Source organism: Myxocyprinus asiaticus, chromosome 15, assembly GCF_019703515.2.
Source record: "Myxocyprinus asiaticus isolate MX2 ecotype Aquarium Trade chromosome 15, UBuf_Myxa_2, whole genome shotgun sequence".
NCBI classification, from domain to species: domain Eukaryota; kingdom Metazoa; phylum Chordata; class Actinopteri; order Cypriniformes; family Catostomidae; genus Myxocyprinus; species Myxocyprinus asiaticus.
In genome coordinates this window covers 3,105,691-3,126,794 of record NC_059358.1, presented here as the reverse complement: position 1 = coordinate 3,126,794, position 21,104 = coordinate 3,105,691, and the positions used below count along the sequence as shown (strand labels likewise).

General features: G+C 37.7%; 1 protein-coding gene across 1 annotated transcript; it reads right to left on the bottom strand.

The window, feature by feature from the left end:
- Positions 1–966: 966 nt before the first annotated feature.
- On the bottom strand, positions 967–15,332 carry LOC127453157 (leukocyte elastase inhibitor-like). The gene is made up of 8 exons (XM_051719352.1): positions 15,205–15,332; positions 14,853–15,029; positions 5,265–5,369; positions 4,933–5,094; positions 4,711–4,828; positions 2,614–2,756; positions 2,348–2,515; positions 967–2,267 (listed from the first exon to the last, which is right to left on the bottom strand). The coding sequence occupies exons 2-8, from the start codon at positions 15,018–15,020 to the stop codon at positions 1,857–1,859; spliced, it is 1,275 nt and encodes a 424-aa protein (XP_051575312.1). The 5' UTR covers positions 15,021–15,029; positions 15,205–15,332; the 3' UTR covers positions 967–1,856.
- Positions 15,333–21,104: the final 5,772 nt, after the last annotated feature.

Genomic DNA, 21,104 nt, shown 5'->3' with positions numbered 1-21,104 from the left:
AGTCATCGAGCAAAAATGGCTCTAAATATTAAAGGAATATTCCGGGTTCAATACAAGTTAAGCTCAATCGACAGCATTTGTGGCATAATATGAAGTACCGCAAAAATTTTGACTCATCCCTCCTTTTCTTTAAAAAAAAAAATATTAATTAAAAAAATAAATCTGGGTTCCAGTGAGGCATTTCCAATGGAAGTAAATGGAACCAATCTGTAAACATTAAAATACTCACTTTTTCAACAGTGTAGCCACAAGACATAAACAATATGCATGTTTACATGACTTTAGTGTGATAAAGTTACTAACCTATTCTGTGTAAAGTTATAGCCAATTTTACCACTTCATTGCCATGACGATGTAATGTCAACCAGCCCTAAAGCCCTTAAATAACTTTAAAATGATGGTTTAAACAACTTTTCAGCTCAAATATTACACAAGTGTTAACAAAAGAATTGCTGCTTTTATAAAATTATAAGCTTCACATTTCTGTGTTTAAACCCTTCAAAAACTGACCCCATTGACTTCCATTATAAGTGCCTCACTGTCACCTCAATTTGTTTTGTTTTTTTTAAGAAAAAGGAGGAACTAGTCGAAATAAATATTTGTGGTAATCAACATTATGCCACAAATGCTGTCGACTGAACTTAACTTGTACTGAACTCAAAATATTCCTTTAAAAGTAAAGTTAATTTTGTCAAAAGACATAATTTGTTTGCAAATGTAACTTGGTTTCATATGATAATAATTATCTAATGCAAAGACATTCAGACATTTTAAGTGTTAAGCGTCGAAATACTTTTTGGGGCTTCTGTCTCAGGGAGATCGGGGCTAGTTGTCACACTTTTGCTAGTTACATTTCACAGGGTTCATTTTCTGTATGAAAACATACCTTAAAGTCTTGACTACAAAAAAGCTCCAGTGATTGCCTAGAAAAGATATAGTTCATTGAACACACGGTCACAATGGGAAATAATGGAAATTAATAACCATTTATTAAACAGTAAAATAATTATGATGATATTGGAATTATTGTTTGGAGGTTAGAATTCAATGATTCTAATTTAAAGGTGCTGTAAGTGATTGTTTTCATGGAAAAGTATGCAAAACATTTTCCTACTCCCTTAAAGACATTAATGAAATAAGTGTCCTGAGATATCTCACCGGTCTCTGTGACAGCTGTAGACTTTGTAAATAGCAAACAAAAATTTCACCTGTCAATCATTTGGCTCGTTCTCATAGTGTTGTATTTGAAGCGGATCATTGAGGATATGATTCATAATGTTTGACAGTTGAGGGTGCTATTATGTCACTGTTGAATTTGACAGCCACAAAAACAATCAATGCTGCTCTTTTGCTCAGTTTTGTCTTTTGGAGGGCGGAGTTTTGGAATGAGGGGGCGTGGCTAATTAAACGGCTCAGTCACATGAATGCTCCAGAACGCTAAAATCGCTTACAGCACCTTTAACAAAGTTTTTAAATAATTGTTTGAAACCGACATGCAAAAGATTATAGTAAATCATTACCATTAAGTAAAAAAAAAACAACAACCCGGTTTTGATTTACTTTAGTAACTATGTCTGAAATTATACCTAAAAAAGTATTTTTGACTGTCTTACTGTAAGGTCTGTCAAACCTCAAGCTTTTAAAGATTTATTAAACTTTCAGGCCATCATCAAAGTTTGTCTTGACAGAAAATTTTGCTTTAATAGAAATTTATTTAGTAAAGAAATCAACAGAGATGCAGTGCAGAGTTCCTAATTGTAACCTCTAATTGAAAATGATCATTCTATCATAACTCAATCCAACTCACAACCATTAGCAATTAAACATGCTGGAAGGATACCGTGGGTTGGAGGAACTCAAGGAGAGCAGAAGCGTCCATAGAAGAGAATGCTCTTGGTGGGATTGTGTCGGATGAAGAACAGAAAGGGGTGATCTGCAATAAAGGTTGGAGGTGGAGGCCCTAATGAACAGCCGACCATGAATAGGACTGCAGTGGCTGCAGCTGCTTCTGTTCCTTCCTCATTCACTTCAACAAAGGATTTATGAATCACTTTAGACAGCACCAGATCATTGTTGAGAGACATGCCTGAAAAATTCGCCTTCTGGATGTCAAAAGCATCCACCATGCCCATGCCGACCAGAAGGCTGTTCATGTCATAGGTCTCCGCCATCTTGAATTTGGGCAGAGCGATTTGAACTTTCTGTGCGCTCATCTGTTCAGGTCTGGTCCACTCCATTAGCTTCTCGTAAGTCATTGCTCTCTCCAGCTGAAAAAGAGAGACATGTTCTGCACTGTGCAAATATTTTGAAGCATGTATATAAACTAGCAAATTCCCTTCTGTCCCACCTTTTGAAGGCCAGTGGTGTCATCTTCTATCTTATTTGGAAGGATGATCAGCATACTGAGACTCTCCCCAACGTACGGCAGCTCCAGGACCTGACAGTTGACCTCTGGGATGAGGGCCAGAGGAAATCGGTCTGTCTGATGCATCATCTGCACTGGCTTAGTCTGAGCCTGCCGACCATCAATGCAAACATACAGTATAACAACCCCTATGTTGCCTGCATGAACAATCACTTCTAAAAGAAAACCACATGAACATGGAATCTCACCTTGTTCAGTTTAAACTGCAGCTGCCTAGTGGCTTCCTTTTGGAATTTTAGCATCCAGCTACCTTTGAAGTAGATGGCGTTTACCAAGACTAATTTTGTCATTCCATCGACGGACTTCTCTGGCAGCAAGTCCTTGATCTTCCCTATTAAACAAATTGAAATGTATATTTACTACATAATAGTGGAGGAACCAGTAAAATAAAACTCATGTGAATCATAGTGAACTACATTTTTAATATCTCAATCTTAATATCATAAAACTGAAGGTTCTAAAAAAGGACTTTACAGCCTGATGCCCCAGGAGAACTGTTCAAAGTTCCATATGATGCCATACAGGAACATTTTTAAGTCCCATATGGCTCCAAAATAGAATATTTTTAAGTTCCATAAGATGCCATATCACCCTGTTGCTCAAGACCTGTTGCCCACTGAAGCTAAGTGTCATGATTCACTGTTGTTTGCCTTGTGTTTCTCCCCTGTGATCTGTTCCTCCCGGACTACATTTCCCAAAATTCCCTGCCCTCATCACTGCCAGCTGTCCTTGAATATTTTCACCTGTCTTCCATTAAGTCATTATCCATTGTGTATATAATGCCCTGTTGTTTGCTTGTTCTTTGTCAGTTGTTATATGTTTTGACCTCCTGTTCATTGGCCCATTCCTGTTGTAGATGTTTTCTCTGTTCCTATATTTTTCCCCATTGTGGATGTTTCTTATGTTCCTGTGTTTACCCTGTTAATCTGTACTTTGTTTACTTTATTAAATACTATTTTTCTGTACCTAGATCCAGCTCTCGTGACTTCCTTTCCAATACGTTACACTACGCAGGATTGAGCCTGGTCAGTACCTGGATAGGAGACCTACTGGGGAAAATGAAGGTTGCTGCTGGAGGAGGTATTAGGGAGGCCAGCAGGGGGTGGTCACCCTCCAGTCTGTGTGGGTCCTAATGCCCCAGGATAGTGACAGGGACACTACACTGTAAAAAGGCACAGTCCTTTGGATGAGATGTTAAACCGAGGTTCTGACTATCTGTGGTCATTAAATATCCCAGGGCACTTCTCGTAAAGAGTAGGGGTGTAACCCCAGTGTCTTGACCAAATTTCCCCCATTGGCCCTTCTCAGTCACGCCCTCCTAATTATCCTCATCCATTAATCGGCTCTGTCACTCTACTCTCCACAAATAGCTGGTGTGTGGTGAGTGTACTGGCGCACTATGGCTGCCGTTGCATCATCCAGGTGGATGCTGCACACTGGTGGTGGTTGTGGTGAGTCCCCTGTTCACTGTGTAAAGTGTTTTGAGTGTAGTGTCAGAAAAGTGCTATATAAATGTAACGTTCATCCATTCATGCCATACGGGAACCTCTATAAGTCCCATATGCTTTCAAAATAGAATGTTTTAAAGTATCACATGGTTCCATAATGGAATATTTTAAAGTTACTGTAAATACAGTATGATGCCATATAGGGGAACCTCTTTAACTCCCATCTGGTTCTATAATAGAATCTTTTTAAGTTCTATATGATGCCATAGGGGAACATTTCTAAGTTTGATATGATTCCATAATAGAATGTTTTAAAGTCCTACAGGGTTCCGTAATGGAGTTCCACATGATGCCAAAGGGGAACTACTTTAAGTCCCATATGGTTCCATAATAGAATCTTTTAGAGTTCCATATGATGCCATAGTGGAACCTTTTTTAAGTCCCATATGCTTTCATAATAGAATCTTTTTAAGTTCTATATGATGCCATAGGGGTACCTTTTTGAGTTCCATGTGGTTCCATAATATAACGTTTTTAACTTTCACATGGTGCCACATGAGAACCTTCTTAAGTTCCTATGATGCCTGAAGAACATTTTTAAGTTCTTTGGTTCTTTAGAAAAACCCCTATGTACTGGTGCTAAAAAGAACCCAGGAATGGTTCATTTCCTCTGATAATGGAAGACACAATGAATAACCTGTTCTGAAAAACTTGTAATTTAACATCAATAACTTTTTTAAACCTCTAAAGAACCATAAAGCTCTAGAACCCCACATAGCAAAATGGCCTAAAGCGCTGCAAAGAACCTTTATTTTAAGGTTCAAGCTGGTTTTTAACCTTGAGTATTTTTCTCCACCCAGTTGTTGATGTTGTCACGTGCAGCCCTTGCATTCTTTTTAAAGTCCACCTTCTCCAATCCAGCCTGGTAGTATTTTTTTGTGTCATTAAGAAATTTCTATAAAATAACAAATCATATGAGATAAGTCATATTAGAGCTGTGGAAATTTCCAGACTCTTTGCATAAAAGTATTTGTTTCTCAGTAAATAAATTGGCCTTACTTCAACAAACTGGTAGGACTGCTCTCCATAGAGGCGGTTAACAAGGCTCAACATGTACGGGACTCCCGGCTTGTTCAGCTCACTCATGAGTTTGTTGAAGTTGGAATGAATATTATCCTCAGTTTTATGTACAGGTACCAGATGAAGTTGAGGAGGAGGTTTCTGTTTGAATCAAATATAGTCCGAGTGAAATACTTAAAAGTCTACAATTGCAAGACACTGAAAGGTAAAATATTAATGCTCGATATGTAAGCACAGCAAATACACCAAACACTGTTATTGCTATTATAAAGTCAAAAGGTTTTTGTCTCGTGCAAATGTCCATACTGTACCGTGAGTACAGCAGGTAACTGAGGTTTCTGGGCCTGTTTTTGCATTGATGGTCCAGGAGCTGGAGTTGTGGTGTCAGGTTTGACAGAACTGTTAATGGCCAGGACCTACAGAACATAACTGTGATATAATTATTATTCTCATAACCCAAACGTCTATCATCAATACACTACTAAAATGTTCCTTTGACTTATTTAAAATGCAGTAGTTACAAAGGATGCAACCAAGCAGTCAAGGTTGGGTGGGACCAAAGGTAAAATATGAAGAACCATCCATCAAAAACCCATATTGATCTGAATATTGTACATACTTAACATACAGTGGGACCACACACACTTGCATTGTATGCCAGCGTTCTCATTCTTTGAGTATATTTCTGGCCTTAGTCGTAACTGTGAAACCATAACAACCCAAAAGGTCCAACCCCCCCAAAAAAACCTGTGTCCTACCCTGCAAATGAATCAACTGCAATATGAGGTCATGAAAAAGCCATGTCTGACAGGACTAAAAGGGCTCAAAATTACAGGAAAAACACACCATGGCCACATAGAGAGGGAGTGAATTATCATACTGACACTCTTGCTTTTATGTCTGTAGGATATGACTCTTGAACAAAATGCAGTCTTACCAAAAACCATTCTTAATTGGGTCATATAATAAGGGATCAAATTTTCCTTGAGTTATACATTATGCACTATACTGTAAAAACATAGGTCTATTGTAAGTTTAAGAACTCAAAACTTCTTTGCCAGTCCAAAAAGACATAATAAAAAAAGAAATAATACAAAAAATATTTTGGCATACTTTGACGGTCCACGCTGAAAAACAAAAATCATTAAACAATAACTACACACTTGACCAACACAAAATGGTTGCCATTTTAAAGCTTATCTGACCAAATATTAAAGGGACAGCTCACCCAAAAGTGAAAATTCTCTCATGATTTACTCACCCTCCTGGCATCCAAGATGTGTATGACTGTCTATCTTCTGCTGAACTCAAATGAAGATTTTTAGAAAAATATTTCAGCTCTGTAGGTCCATACAATGCAAGTGAATGGGTGGCAAAAATTTTAATCTTCAAAATCCACATAAATGGAGCATAAAAGTAATCCATATGACTCCAGTAGTTAAACTCATGTGTTCAGACATGATATGATAGGTGTGGATGAGAAACAGATCAATATTTAAGTCATTTTTTATCATAAATTCTCCTCCCTGCCCAGTAGGGGGCGTATGCATGAATAATGTGAATCACCAAAAACAGAAGGAGGAGAAAGTGAAAGTGAAAGTGAAGGAAAAAGGATGTAAATATTGTTCTGTTTCTCACCCACACCCATCATATCTCTTCAGAAGACATTGGATTTTACTTTTATTTTGCCCTTATATTGATTTTGGAGCTTCAACATTTTGGCACACATTCACTTGCATTGTATGGACCAAAAGAGCTGAGAAATTCTTCTAAAAATCTTCATTTGTGTTCTGCAGAAGAAAGAAAGTCATACACATCTGGGATGGCATGAAGGTGAGTAAATGATGAGAGAATTTTCATTTTTGGGTTAACTATCTCTTTAAGTGATTTTAATCTATTGACAGATTACAAGTGTTCTGTTTTCACAACTTATGAAATATGACTATTTACTGTACACCATACTGTCAACCATACGGTCAAAACATTGTGCAAATGAGAAAGGTCTCAACTAAATATACTGTATATCAAGTAAAAGATGTGAAATCACAAGTATTTATACGTTGTATAGGGGTGGGAATCACACAGAGATGGGTAGAGTAGCCAAATCTGTACTCAAAAAGTACTATGTCTTTTAAAAATTAATTACTCAAGTAGAAGTGAAAGTACTAATGTTAACAGTAACTTGAGTAAGAGTAAAAAAGTATCAAATTAAAAGAATACTCAAGTAGCGAGTAACTATTTACTTCCGATCGGATATGATTATTACAGTATTAACACCTTGCGTGCATGAATCATGTGCCAATGTGATCTTTTATACTCTCTGTTTCAGTGATATTTTAAAAATAAAAATGATGATATAATTTATTCACCCTCATGTTCTAAACCAGTATGACTTAGACACAATGAACACAATTAAGGAGATGTTAGACAGAGTTTTAACCACAGTCACCTTTCACTTCCATTTGTTTGTCATTTTTAAAGTGAATGGTGAATGAGGATGTCAGTCCCTAACATTCTGCCAAACACCTTGTTTTTGGTTCCAGAGAAGATGAAGACACAAAGGTTTGGAACAATGAGAGTGAGTCTAAATTATGACATAATATGTGGCACATTTATCATGCCTAAAATCATTTCTGCAGAGCAACGTTCCCACCAGAAGCCTGCGGTCGGCTAATGACACAAAGAGACACCAAAACACTTTCCCCCACGTTCGGTTTCACTGTACCTCATTGGTGGAATGACCTTCCCAAATCCATCTGTGAAGCAGACTCACACTCTGTCTTCAAAAAACGGCTATAAACATCTTTTCCATGAGCACTTAACCATACACTCCTTATATATATATATATATATATACAGTGGTGTGAAAAAGTGTTTGCCCCCTTCCTGATTTCTTATTTTTTTGCATGTTTGTCACACTTAAATGTTTCAGATCATCAAACAAGTTTAAATATTAGTCAAAGATAACACAAGTAAACACAAAATGCAGTTTTTAAATGAAGGTTGTTATTATTAAGGGAAAACAAAATCCAAACCTACATGACCCTGTGTGAAAAAGTGTTTGCCCCACCTGTTAAAACATAACTGTGGTTTATCACACCTGAGTTCAATTTCTCTAGCCACACCCAGGCCTGATTACTGCCACACCTGTTCTTAATCAAGAAACCACTTAAATAGGACCTGCCTGACAAAGTAAAGTAGACCAAAAGATCTTCAAAAGCTAGACATCATGCCGAGATCCAAAGAAATTCAGGAACAAATGAGAAAGAAAGTAATTGAGATCTATCAGTCTGGAAAAGGTTATAAAGCCATTTCTAAAGTTTTGGGACTCCAGAGAACCACAGTGAGAGCCATTATCCACAAATGGCGAAAACATGGAACAGTGGTGAACCTTCCCAGGTGTGGCCGGCCGACCAAAATTACCCCAAGAGTGCAGCGACGACTCATCCAAGAGGTCACAAAAGACCCCACAACAACATCCAAAGAACTGCAGGCCTCACTTGCCTCAGTTAAGGTCAGTGTTCATGACTCCACCATAAGAAAGAGACTGGGCAAAAATGGCCTGCATGGCAGAGTTCCAAGACGAAAACCACTGCTGAGCAAAAAGAACATTAAGGCTCGTCTCATTTTTGCCAGAAAACATCTTGATGATCCCCAAGACTTTTGGGAAAATACTCTGTGGACTGACGAAACAAAAGTTGAACTTTTTGGAAGGTGTGTGTCCCATTACATCTGGCGTAAAAGTAACACCGCATTTCAGAAAAAGAACATCATACCAACAGTAAAATATGGTGGTGGTAGTGTGATGGTCTAGGGCTGTTTTGCTGCTTCAGGACCTGGAAGACTTGCTGTGATAAATGGAACCATGAATTCTGCTGTCTACCAAAAAATCCTGAAGGAGAATGTCCGGCCATCTGTTCGTGACCTCAAGCTGAAGCGAACTTGGGTTCTGCAGCAGGACAATGATCCAAAACACACCAGCAAGTCCACCTCTGAATGGCCGAAGAAAAACAAAATGAAGACTTTGGAGTGGCCTAGTCAAAGTCCTGACCTGAATCCTATTGAGATGCTGTGCCATGACTTTAAAAAGGCAGTTCATGCGTGAAAACCCTCCAATGTGGCTGAATTACAACAATTCTGCAAAGATGAGTGGGCCAAAATTCCTCCACAGCGCTGTAAAAGACTCATTGCAAGTTATCGCAAATGCTTGATTGCAGTTGTTGCTGCTAAGGGTGGCCCAACCAGTTATTAGGTTTAGGGGACAATCACTTTTTCACACAGGGCCATGTAGGTTTGGATTTTGTTTTTCGCTTAATAATAACAACCTTCATTTAAAAACTGCATTTTGTGTTTACTTGTGTTATCTTTGACTAATATTTAAACTTGTTTGATGATCTGAAACATTTAAGTGTGACAAACTAAGAAATCAGGAAGGGGGCAAACACTTTTTCACACCACTGTGTGTATATATATATATATATACATATTCTTGTTGCACTCTAATCTGTCTGGGATACTACTATTCTTATGCTAGTGAAACTTTGTAATGCAGCACTTTTCATACTTCTGCTGCCTTAAGATGAATCGCTTATGATGTATTATTCCTCTTTTGTAAGTCGCTTTGGATAAAAGCATCTGCCAAATTAATAAATGTAATTTATGGGTGAACTCTCACTAAGGATGCTTGACAGATCGGGTCTGAAAATTAGAAGAAAATTTGGAAACGTTCAAAGCAATTATTACAGGCTCAATTATATTATTATGTATTATATTGTATATATTTAGTTAGGAATCAAAGCTAGATGATTCTACGTCTAATGTTGCTATTTCACAACTTTTTAAAGTCCTCCATGCATTCATATAGTTCAGTATATTCTGTGGCTTACAGTATACTGTATACACAGACAAAGGAATTTAGATCATTAGTGTACAATAAAAAGTTAAGTTGCACCTTATCTCTGTGTTTAGAGGCGCGTTATGCTTATTTGAGTTCAGAGCTCGTTTCTGTTGTCCCTACACACTCTCATGGTGAAATCGTCAAGATTCGTACAACCTTTCTAAATTTGTCTAATTCGTATGAATTCGTACGACTTTCACAACAGCCAGTGACGACACTGGACATCGTTTCCTTCTAATACGCGACAATTACTTGCTTCTGTCACACACAACAGCTTCCTATCATGTTTACACACTCTACTGATTGGTTAAATTTACATAAGGCCTGGGTAGCTCAGTGGTAAAATACGCTGGCTACCACCCCTGGAGTTTGCTAGTTTGTTAGTTCGAATCCCAGAGCGTGCTGAGTGACTCCAGCCAGGTCTCCTAAGCAACCAAATTGGCCCGGTTGCTAGGGAGGGTAGAGTCACATGGGGTAACCTCCTCGTAGTCGCTATAATGTGGTTTGTTCTTGGTGGGGCGCGTGAGCACGGATGCCGCGGTGGATGGCGTGAAGCCTCCACACGCGCTATGTCTCCGTGGCAACGCGCTCAACAAGCCACGTCATAAGATGCGCGGATTGACGGTCTCAGACGATGAGGCAACTGGGATTCATCCTCCACCACCCGGATTGAGGCGAATCACTACGCGACCACGAGGACTTAAAAAGCGCACTGGGTGAATCTTTTCCCCTTTTTGGGTGAAAAAACCCCCCCCCAAAAAAAGAGTTTTCATAAGGGGTTTGGGTATGGGCATAATATTAATAAGTTTGTCCTTAGTGCCTCACAAAATTCACACTTACATCCGCATTAGACATCCGGGCACTTGCATGTGATGAAATCATACAAATTCAAACAAACGAACTCATACGAAAACATACGAAATAGCCAACTCGTAAAATATGTACGGATTTTCATGAGACTGGGTTGGTTGTCCTTAAGAAAAACGCAACGCCCACACGCGCACGTGATCAACTGAGCGGCACGACACGATGAGACAAAAACAAATCGCTCCCATTATAATCAATGGCATGTTGACAATGGATGTGTCCGCGTGGCTTTGCCATGCAACATCGGTTGCGTCCAATGTAGACAGTTTGTAACATGGATGTATAAGCACTGATGTATTGCAGCACAGATATAAGAAAATGTACAATTAAAAACTAAAGTAAATACAGCCCGTAGTTACAGAATCACACTGACACCGATCATTACCACAGCAAACAACCCAGCGTTATCATCATCAACACAACTTACCGCAACATGTTTTCTTGAGTTGAATCCGTAATTATGTATGCTGACATTTCCACTTGTTTTGGTGTTGAATGAAGGGATCGCATAAACGTAACTCTTCGTTTTCACTGTGTGGAGTGAAAAAAAGTTTTGAGCCCTGGCTACTGGAGCGCTGCTATAAAGTTCCGGTGCCATAAAAGTCCCATTCATAAATATCTCAATAAATTACGTATTTATTAACACTTATTAAATTAAAACCAGTAATATAACGACAGGAACGCCACCCAATGAAACAAAGTAAAAAAATTCATTCGAAATTTACTTAAGTGAGAGTAAAAATTACCCACTTTTAAACCTACTCAAACCCCCAAAAAGTTACTTAAGTAAATGTAAAGGAGTAAATGTAGCACGTTACTACCCACCTCTGGAATCACAAGGTAACTGGCGATACGATATTATATCGATATCTAGGCCACGATATGATATTATTGCGATTCTTTATTTTTGGTGTATTGCGATTCAAAACTGTGATATATTGTGATATTTTACTCATTATTCTTCAAATTGCTTCAGAGAAGTGTTACCAAAACACCAAATGCATTGTTAAATTAACATAAAAGTGCCTGAAATAATTTGAATATAACCATTTATTTGTGAACAAACAATTCTGATTCTCAAAAAAGTCTTTTTATATTTGACTTTGACCTTTAAACAAAAAACAGCCTTCTGAGAAGGAAAATATTAAGTCCTGCAGTCCTTGCAACTAAAAGAGATTTTTTTAAACAAAGAAGCAGATGTGAACAATGTTTTTTTAAAGAACACTAAACGTACAGTATAAAGTATACATTTACAGTACAATGGATAGGCCTATAAGATAAGTAGCTTTATGGAACCTTTTGAATTCAACACATTTTTTTACTTTAAGGTGCTATGTAAAATCTTACTAAACTTAATTAACACCATAATTAATTTAATTTAATTAACACCTTAAAATAGTTTGTTTCCAACTCCATAACAGATGTTGTTTTCCTTTCATCAGGCTCTTAATGATTTAAGGAATCTGTATAAATATCTGAAGCAAACAAGGCCTGTTTATTTCATAATATCTAACACCATGCTAACATTACTGACACATTATTTTGGCGCTAGTGGGTCTGTGATGGCTCGTGGCACATATTTAGTGTGTGTAAAGCACCGACCGTGAGATGAATATAAGAATTTTTTTAATGATGGTAAAAACCTGGACAAGCCAAAATGCTGCCAAACTCTGGATTTGAAAGTGGAAGGCATCAATAGTCTGAGACAAAACGGAAATCTTCAGACGTCACCAACAACGTGGAAAAGTTGTTGACAGCATGCTTCCGTTTTGTCTCAGTGGTAAAGCATAATAACTGCGCCATCCATTGGACTGTTGTTTAAGTACTAGATCGATTTGGTTCAGAGTGTTTTTCACATGACCATAAAATGAATGTGGAAAAATGTAAATAACAATATTGTATTTTTTGGTGCATGAACGTCGATACAATATCGTCAGGAAAAATATCGCAATACTTTAACGTATCGATTCTTTCCCCCACCTCTAACGTTATAAACAAATGTGGCCTTTTGCCCTGTTTTTGCTTGTTACTTCATGAAACATAAACAGAATATAAAAAAAGTAAATGCCCCTGATTAAAATGAGCCCAAATACAATGTGATATGATACAGGGATCTTACAATAATCTTGAAAATATGTGATGCTTCCTCAGATATCTTTTTTTGTCATCCTGGGGGAGGGTCTCTGGTTACAAATCAGACCAATCACAGTTGTTTTGGTCTGCGTAGATGCGACACAAGGTGCACATAAGGTTACGTGCATAGTCGCCGTAGCTATGTGAAGTGCATAAATCGGCCAGACAATATAATTGGAGCAAAATGTCTTTCAAATCTTGTGCTGTTTCTGTCGGTTTATATTTTAAACAAGATCCTTGATTATTTCAGTCTGATATTTTGAGTGGCACATTTCAGCACAGATTGTTTTATGAATCTGTTGCATTGTAATGCAGCTTTGCAAAGAGACTGTTATTAAAGTATTACAGTATATAAGATTTATATTCAAGTAATAGAAACTTATTGAACCTGATAGCAAACCTACAGCTTGTGTGTAAGTGCAGCAAAGTGCTGCTGATCATTTCACTTGAGAATTGGACGTTTACATAGAAGATTTAAAGGCAAAACAACAAAGAAAGCGAGTGGGTAGAAAACTACATTTGGACGGTTTTTGGAGCAAAACACTTTACTAAGATTATAAGTGGACCTGAGAGAAAATCTTAAGTAATAAAAAATGCTACGATATGATCCCTTTAAAATTCTGTTGGGTTGGAGCGTATGTGCTGAGGACACGCAAACCTGTCAATTAACCCTGTGCGGCCTCGCTTCCACATGTGTGGACGTTGTATTTTGGCTTCGCTATAAGCAAAGCATAATTTAAGTGAATTAAAACCAACTGAATAATGTTCACAAGAATCTACACTGTCATTTAAGGGTTAAACTTCTGGAGCACCGCATCACTTGACACAACAGCATGACGTTGATTTCCAGGAAGCACTACTACGGGCGCAGCGCCAACAAAACTCCCTCTGGCAAGAAACCTCTTTAAGTGTTTTGACTGAAACCTGTTTGAGGGTAAAGATTAGCATCTCTATTTATGTCTGATATGCCGCTTTAACAAATGCATTCATTTTTTGCGCATCAGCGTGCTGATAAAGATGAAGTCCACATATGAGGAGATTAGGACCACATTCCCTCAAAAGTTGAAAAGACATGTTAGTTATTTTGAATATTTTTCAACATTAACACATTTGTGGGTATTTCGCTTCATTTTAATATACATTTTGTTATTGTTTTATTTTATCACTGTACAATATGTTTTTATTCATTAACATTAGTTAATGCATTCCTATTTATTTACTGTGTATTATCACATCGAGAATAAAATGGGTTCATTCAAAAAGCTGAAACTTGTTGCTTTCAGAGGCTTTATATGGAGTTAGGATGAGAATAAGGTGCATTTCGAACTGTTCTGAGACCAGTGCAGACAGACAGCGCACTGGAGGTTAAGTCATTCACTAAATAGGGAGCAAGGGAGCATCCAATAGCTTTCAATGCAGCTAAGTGCATTCACTTCTAAAATCTGACCAAAAGTTCAGTTTCAGGCTGCAGATGATGTTTGGATCACTCAACATGTTTGACAGACATGGGAGAATGATAATCAGTACATAGATTCAGAATTTTATAATGCAAAATGTTATTTTATCATGGTTGGCAGTGATTTGATGTTGCTGACCATTACTTTTAATCAGATTTATTTATTCAGCTTTATAGAAAATCAGCTGTAATGTCTATAACTTCTCAAAAACATGAATAACAAACACTCCTGGACACATAATAAAAATCTGACTTCCTATAGCTATTGGTATCACTTAAAATTTCACGTCTTAGCCCCACTGTCAACATACTGTATGTGTACATCAATTTTTAGGAAAATTGTTTGATCTGGAAATGTATATATATATATATATATATATATATATATATAAATGTTTTTTTTTTAAATTTTTTTTTTTTTTGCTTATTACATGCTATTAGTTAAAAACCAAAAAAGGAAAATGGAAAATGCACACAGCAGTCACATGGGGTCTCGGGAGGTTAAAGGAAAAATTGCCCTTAAAAAATGCAGAAATTAAACATTACCTTTAAGATTTGAGCTTGTGTGTTTCCTGCTGCTCCAACTGCCACCATGGCAAGAGCAGAGGAGATGCTGAGAGGAGAGTAGAAGACATTTCCAGAAGCATTTTCTCCACTGATCTTCTTAAACAGGTTGAGGGAGAACTGTGTTTGTGCAGCAGACAAAGACTCCATTTCCACAAACTGAGCAATAGCAGGAGAGAGATATAGAGATTATCTACTGTATATGCTGTATCCACATTATGGTCCATAATACATAAGTAAATGTAAGTATACAGAAGGATCCAAAAGTCTTGGATCAGTAGTTCTGTTTTTAATCAATATGTGATATTACTGTGCTGGATACAATCTAAATTACCTTGAAATACTCAGCAGAGATGATTTTGTTTCTTTGTGTGTCACAGGTAAATGAGTTGTGTCGTGTCTGTCACAGGTTTTTAATACATGATATCTTGCCGATGCCCAACCCTATCCAAACCCAGCCCTGAAAGAATGAAGCAATCAGGTTTTAATTTTCTAAGGAATATTTTTCCTGCCCATCTCATTTTTAAATAAAATATCTGTGAAAAAAGAGATGAAGAAAAAAAAATAAATCACCATATAGAAACCGTATCCCACTTTTTTCTTAAAAACGAACAATACTCATTTATTTTAGGATGGCCTATATTGAAAAATGTATACAATTGGAATGCCTACAAACTCAAATTGAGTGAGTCATCATCATACTGTTCAATATTGTTTTTGGAAGTCTAGTTCATCCTTACTAATCTTAAAACTAAAGGTTCCGCTTAGAACAAAAAAGGGGTTTACAGTCAGATGCCATAGGAGAACATTTCTAAAGAGTTTTTTTTTATTCTCTACTTCTTTAGATCTTTAGACCATAATAGTGCATTAAAGAGCCTAGACACCAACACAATGATCTGAAGAACGTACAATATTCAAGAACCTTTTAATCTCAAAAGAACAAATTACTAAAGGCAAGTCAACAACCCTTTTGAGCCAATGCTCTGCTTTCTTACTTGCTCTTTAAATAGAACATAACTGTACAATTTCTTAGACATAAATCACAATTGCTACATATGCATACATGCAACTGTTACTATAAATGAATACAACTATAGTATTGTGGTAAGAGGCCACTATATATAAAAAATCCCCAAGAGTAAATAATGAAAATTTTATTGCATTATAGAACTGCCATATGGCAATATTTATATTTTCTCAAAGTATGGTAAAGTTATGTTAGATAACGCTGATCTGTGAACAACAACAACACTGAAGACTTCTCTGCCTTCAATCACGATAAATTCAACATATTCGGTATATAAAAATGAAAGACCTCTAATTGTACAACCGGGCTGTCATTGTAAATAAATATTGTGTTCATAAGTGGCTTGCCTTGTTAAAAGAAACTGACATCAATCAAATAAAATTAAATAGAAGTCATCCTCGTTCATCTTGGCAGTTACTCGGAAGACTGCAAATTTAAGTATGTGCAAGAATGATGGTGTCACCCACCACAACGCTTGATATGACATTGTTATCTGGGTGTTGCACCAACATTTTGATTTGAAGCCAAAGAATGCAACTTTTGACTCAACAAACCACAACGTTCTTTCAAAGGCATTCACTGTTTAATGCAAAAAGCTTTTCATCTTTTTAAAAGACAGCTTGCTATTTACTTTCATACTAAATATGAATCTGATCCTGAACATGATATTTTTTGACCCTTATACACTATGTAATCGTAGGGTGTAAATACAAACGTCCTTTGACAATAAAACATAGCATGTGAAAATTAGTTCACATGATCAAAGACAACTTCACTGAGCAATTCATGGAAAGACCATTTGATGTGAAAATCTAACAAAAAAAACTTGGATGCCCAATTAATGTTTTTTGTGTCATTTTTGTCCCAGTTATATATTTTAGAGTTAACAAATTCCTTGAGACTTGTTGTCAGCCTTCTTAGAAGTTGCATACTCTTTAGTTCTTTATAAGACTTATACTGTAAATGCACATTTTGAAATCTGTGATGAGTGATATATGCATCAGAGTCAGAGTTTGTGATCAGGTTCAAAAGTACTTATGATTTTAGAGCTGTCAAACTAGATTTATTTGATGTGTGTGAAGCTTATGACAACATGTTTCTGCTTGTAAGTATAAGCCACGTTCAATTCAATCAGTAAAAGGATGTGTGTCAAACACTTTCAGTCAAAGGGTTGGAAACACCTACTCATTCTTCATTATTACTGTTTACTGTTTACCACATTTTAGAATAATAGAAAAGTAATTGAAACTATGACACAACACAAATGGAATTATGGGAAGTAGGTATTGACCAAAATTTTAAAATCTTTTATCTAAACTCTAGCTCTGCACACTCTTCATTCTCTCAACTTTCATGAGGTGCTTTTCCTTCACACTCCATTTCAATTAAAATTTTTAGTTTTGTAAAGAAATGATGTTGACACAAAGCTATTTTCCAGCATTTAAACATAAATCCTATAATCAAAAGATCTTTGAGATCATGAACAAGATACATTCATTCATTCAAGTGTCCGAACTTGACTGGTAGTGTTTGTTTTTATTTACTTTACACATTAGGTATAAAAAATTATTCATGCTAAATCTATGGGATCAAAATCCCATCAAAAGTACTGCGGTCACAGATCCAAAAATAATAAGCGTGAATCAAAAAATAATAAGCGCAGACAAAAAAAATTATGTGCAAAAAATGAATAAAAAGCGCAGATAAAAAAATAACAAGCATGAATCAAAAATATATAAACATTTAAAATATGCTGCAAAAAAAAAAAAGAAAAAATAAAAAAAATAGAAAAATTAAAGCAAAGTAGAATTGCAAACAAAATCATGTTTTCCTTGTTTATATTACTGTTTTTTGTGCTCTCTGACTATTCTGCTCATATTTTAATATTAGTATTAGTGTTTTACTTTCTTTTGTTTCCAAGTTCTGCACTTGGCGTTTCACGTCCCCATCAGTCCACTAGTTCTTGATCGACAGCTCCTCCTCTAGCCAATCATTCGAAGAGGGGAGGTGACGTCACTCCAATGCGACTCCTACAGCTGCTGCTCATGGTAGCTTCATCTAGGATGGTAGATGAAGATGGATAACCGTCAGTTGGCAAATCCTGGACAATCACAGGTAATTTAATATAACTATAGGATTTGTGGTTGATAGATACGCTGCTTGTGTCTGTTTTGAGTATTTTCTGCCAGCTCTAGGAAACAATGTGTTGTCCGAGTAGGCCGTTATCATAGTGTGTTAACACATGTATCGAGTCAGATGAATTTAGTCTGCAGAGACTTTAGTTTAGACATTATTTTATACTTCCTTGTTTGTAGGTTATTGGCTGCATATCTAAAAAAAATCAAGGCTGGGTTGGTGTGGATGTTTGATGCATGTTTTTACTAGCTGTACCAATGTAGTCACGAGTACAAAACCCAACTTGATCCGCTTTTCCATGTTGCTGAATATGCTGTTATATACAGATCCTACGTTGGCATGTGTTTACCTGCTAAATGAATTTGAATACAGCTCAACTCAGCAGATGGATACAATTGGTTGGTCCTGGGAATTTGTTAGTAAATCATTAGATTAATACATAGATCAGCAATAATTAGTCGGGTTGATAGGTCTTGTGGTTACGTTTTCATCTAATCCACCCTAATATGGATTAATAACCTTTATATTTTAATAAACCATGATTGAATATTGTATGTCAATAAACATAATTATTATCTTAAGTCAGGAAATGCTTGTTTGTATGTTACTTTGCAGGCTCTTTGTGCCTCACCCAAACAAGAGTAGTCTATTAAATTTACACAAAGATACATCAACTTCATATACTGTAAACACAGTTATGAAGTATTGAAGCTTGGGGAAAAAATTGCACTCAATTACAAAAATGTGTTGTATCCAAAAGGGTCTTATCTGGTGGCCAGCTGACAGAAATAAAATCCAGATCCCAACACCAAGGCCTATTACAATACTGATGAATATAGAAATGCTTACATATAATTGGACATTTATTTTTTTTTAATTTTTTTTATTATATCAATAATCTAAAAGGTGTGCATTATTGCTGACACCTCCATGCACACTTTGGAATTGGTTGTATGGCTGTAAGTCATTTGCTTCAAATGTTATTGAAGTTGTATACTCTATGTTATGGAAATGTTTGTAAATGTTCTGGATATGTGTGTGTAGAGCCGAGGAGGGCGGGGCCGGGCTGGAATGAGACACACCCAGTCCCCAATCAGCCTGATGGGGCGCGCGAGGGATAAAGGCGGCCGGGGACGACAGTTCGAGAGAGAGAATTACAGGCAGCTGTACTGTGTGTTTTTGGTTGTGTGTTTTGTTTAAATTGTTTATTAAATTATTATTTAAGTTGTCAAGCCGGTTCTCGCCTCCTCCTTTCCACTAAACCCCCTTACACTAGTGCCGAAACCCAGGAAGGAGGAGGGATTCCCGTCGCAGAGTCCTCGACACTGCCGTCCACCCAGGGGAGCGCCGCTGCCGTCCGACGGGGGACGGAGAAGCCCAACCACCCGGACGCGGGGAACGGCCGCCATCTGCGAGGCGAGTGGGGACGGGACTCCCCGATCGCCTGGAGCGAGGGAGCCACTGCCGGGGGCGGAGGAGTGTCCCCACGGGACGCCGGGAACACGGAGGGGCATTCTGTCCACTGGGGGTCGGAGGTCCTACATTGGCATGTGTTTATCCGCCCGGGGAGGAGCGGCTGCAGTCCGCCTGAGAGGGTGGAGTAGTGATCGAGGACCACGCGACGGCGCATCAGAGAACCGGTGAGTTTCTTTTTTTCTCTCTCTCCTCTCTCTCTCTCTGTCGCTCCGTGTTGGCCTTTCCCTCGCCATTTTGTTTTGTTGTTTTTCCCCTCCTGTCTCCTCCCAGGTCTAGGAAGGCGGGGATGACCCGCCGGCAGTCGGGGCGTAAAGCACGCCCCCCCGGAGAGGAAGGGTGGGGGATGTACGTCATGCCGGGGGCTCCCCAGCCTGAGGCTATGCCGGGAGGAGTGTTATTTAAGTTGTCAAGCCGGTTCTCGCCTCCTCCTTTCCACTAAACCCCCTTACAGTGTGCTACAATGTTGCGTGTATCTTTAGAGATGGTCCCTAAATTTGTGACTATTTGTGAATAAAGAACGTCCAAAGTCAAGCCAACTTTATTGCATTATTTACTGACATGTGGACGCTTGGTCACTTGTTTCTGATTTTGCTGCTGTATCGTAGAAAAAGTAACTACATGTAGCCGTGCCAACAATGCCAACGTAGGATCTGTATATAACGGCACATTTAGCAACATGGAAAAGCGGATCAAGTTGGGTTTTGTACTCGTGACTACATTGGTACAGCTAGTAAAACATGCATCAAACATCCACACCAACCCAGCCTTGATTTTTTTTAGATATGCAGCCAATAACTTACAAACAAGGAAGTATAAAATAATGTCTAAACTAAAGTCTCTGCAGACTAAATTCATCTGACTCGATACATGTGTTAACACACTATGATAAGGGCCTACTCGGACAACACATTTTTACCTAGAGCTGGCAGAAAATACTCAAAACAGACACAAGCAGCGTATCTATCAACCACAAATAATATTGTTATATTTAATTACCTGTGATTGTCCAGGATCCATAACCAGGAGTGGTGGTGGCGTAGTGGGCTAAAGCACATAACTGGTGATCAGAAGGTTGTTGGTTTGATCCCCACAGCCACCACCATTGTGTCCTTGAGCAAGACGCTCCAGGGGGACTGTCCCTGTAATAAGGGCACTGTAAGTCACTTTGGATAAAAGCATCTGCCAAATGCATAAATGTAAAATGTAAATAACCTAACGTATGCTGAAACAGTGAAAGTAGTAAATACTAGGAATAAGCAGAGTGGAAAAGAAAGAATGGAGCATGTTAAAGGGATTGAAGTAACAGGAAGAGTAACTGGTGAGGGAAGATTATCAGAAGACACAATGATAGTAAACAAGAAAAACTTTGTGCTCTTCATGGTAGAAGTGATTAACTGTACTGCACAAATGGAAAGAAGAACAGAAAAGGTCCAAATAATTGTTAAAGCAGCAGAGAGATTTCTAGAGATAAAAGGATTAAAATGGGAAGATATATGGAAAAGTCTTAATACAGAATCTCAGTCAAGTCAGGAGACATGGGTTGGTTAGTATTGTTTATGTTAATTATCTTACAATGGAATGCCAGAAGCCTTTGC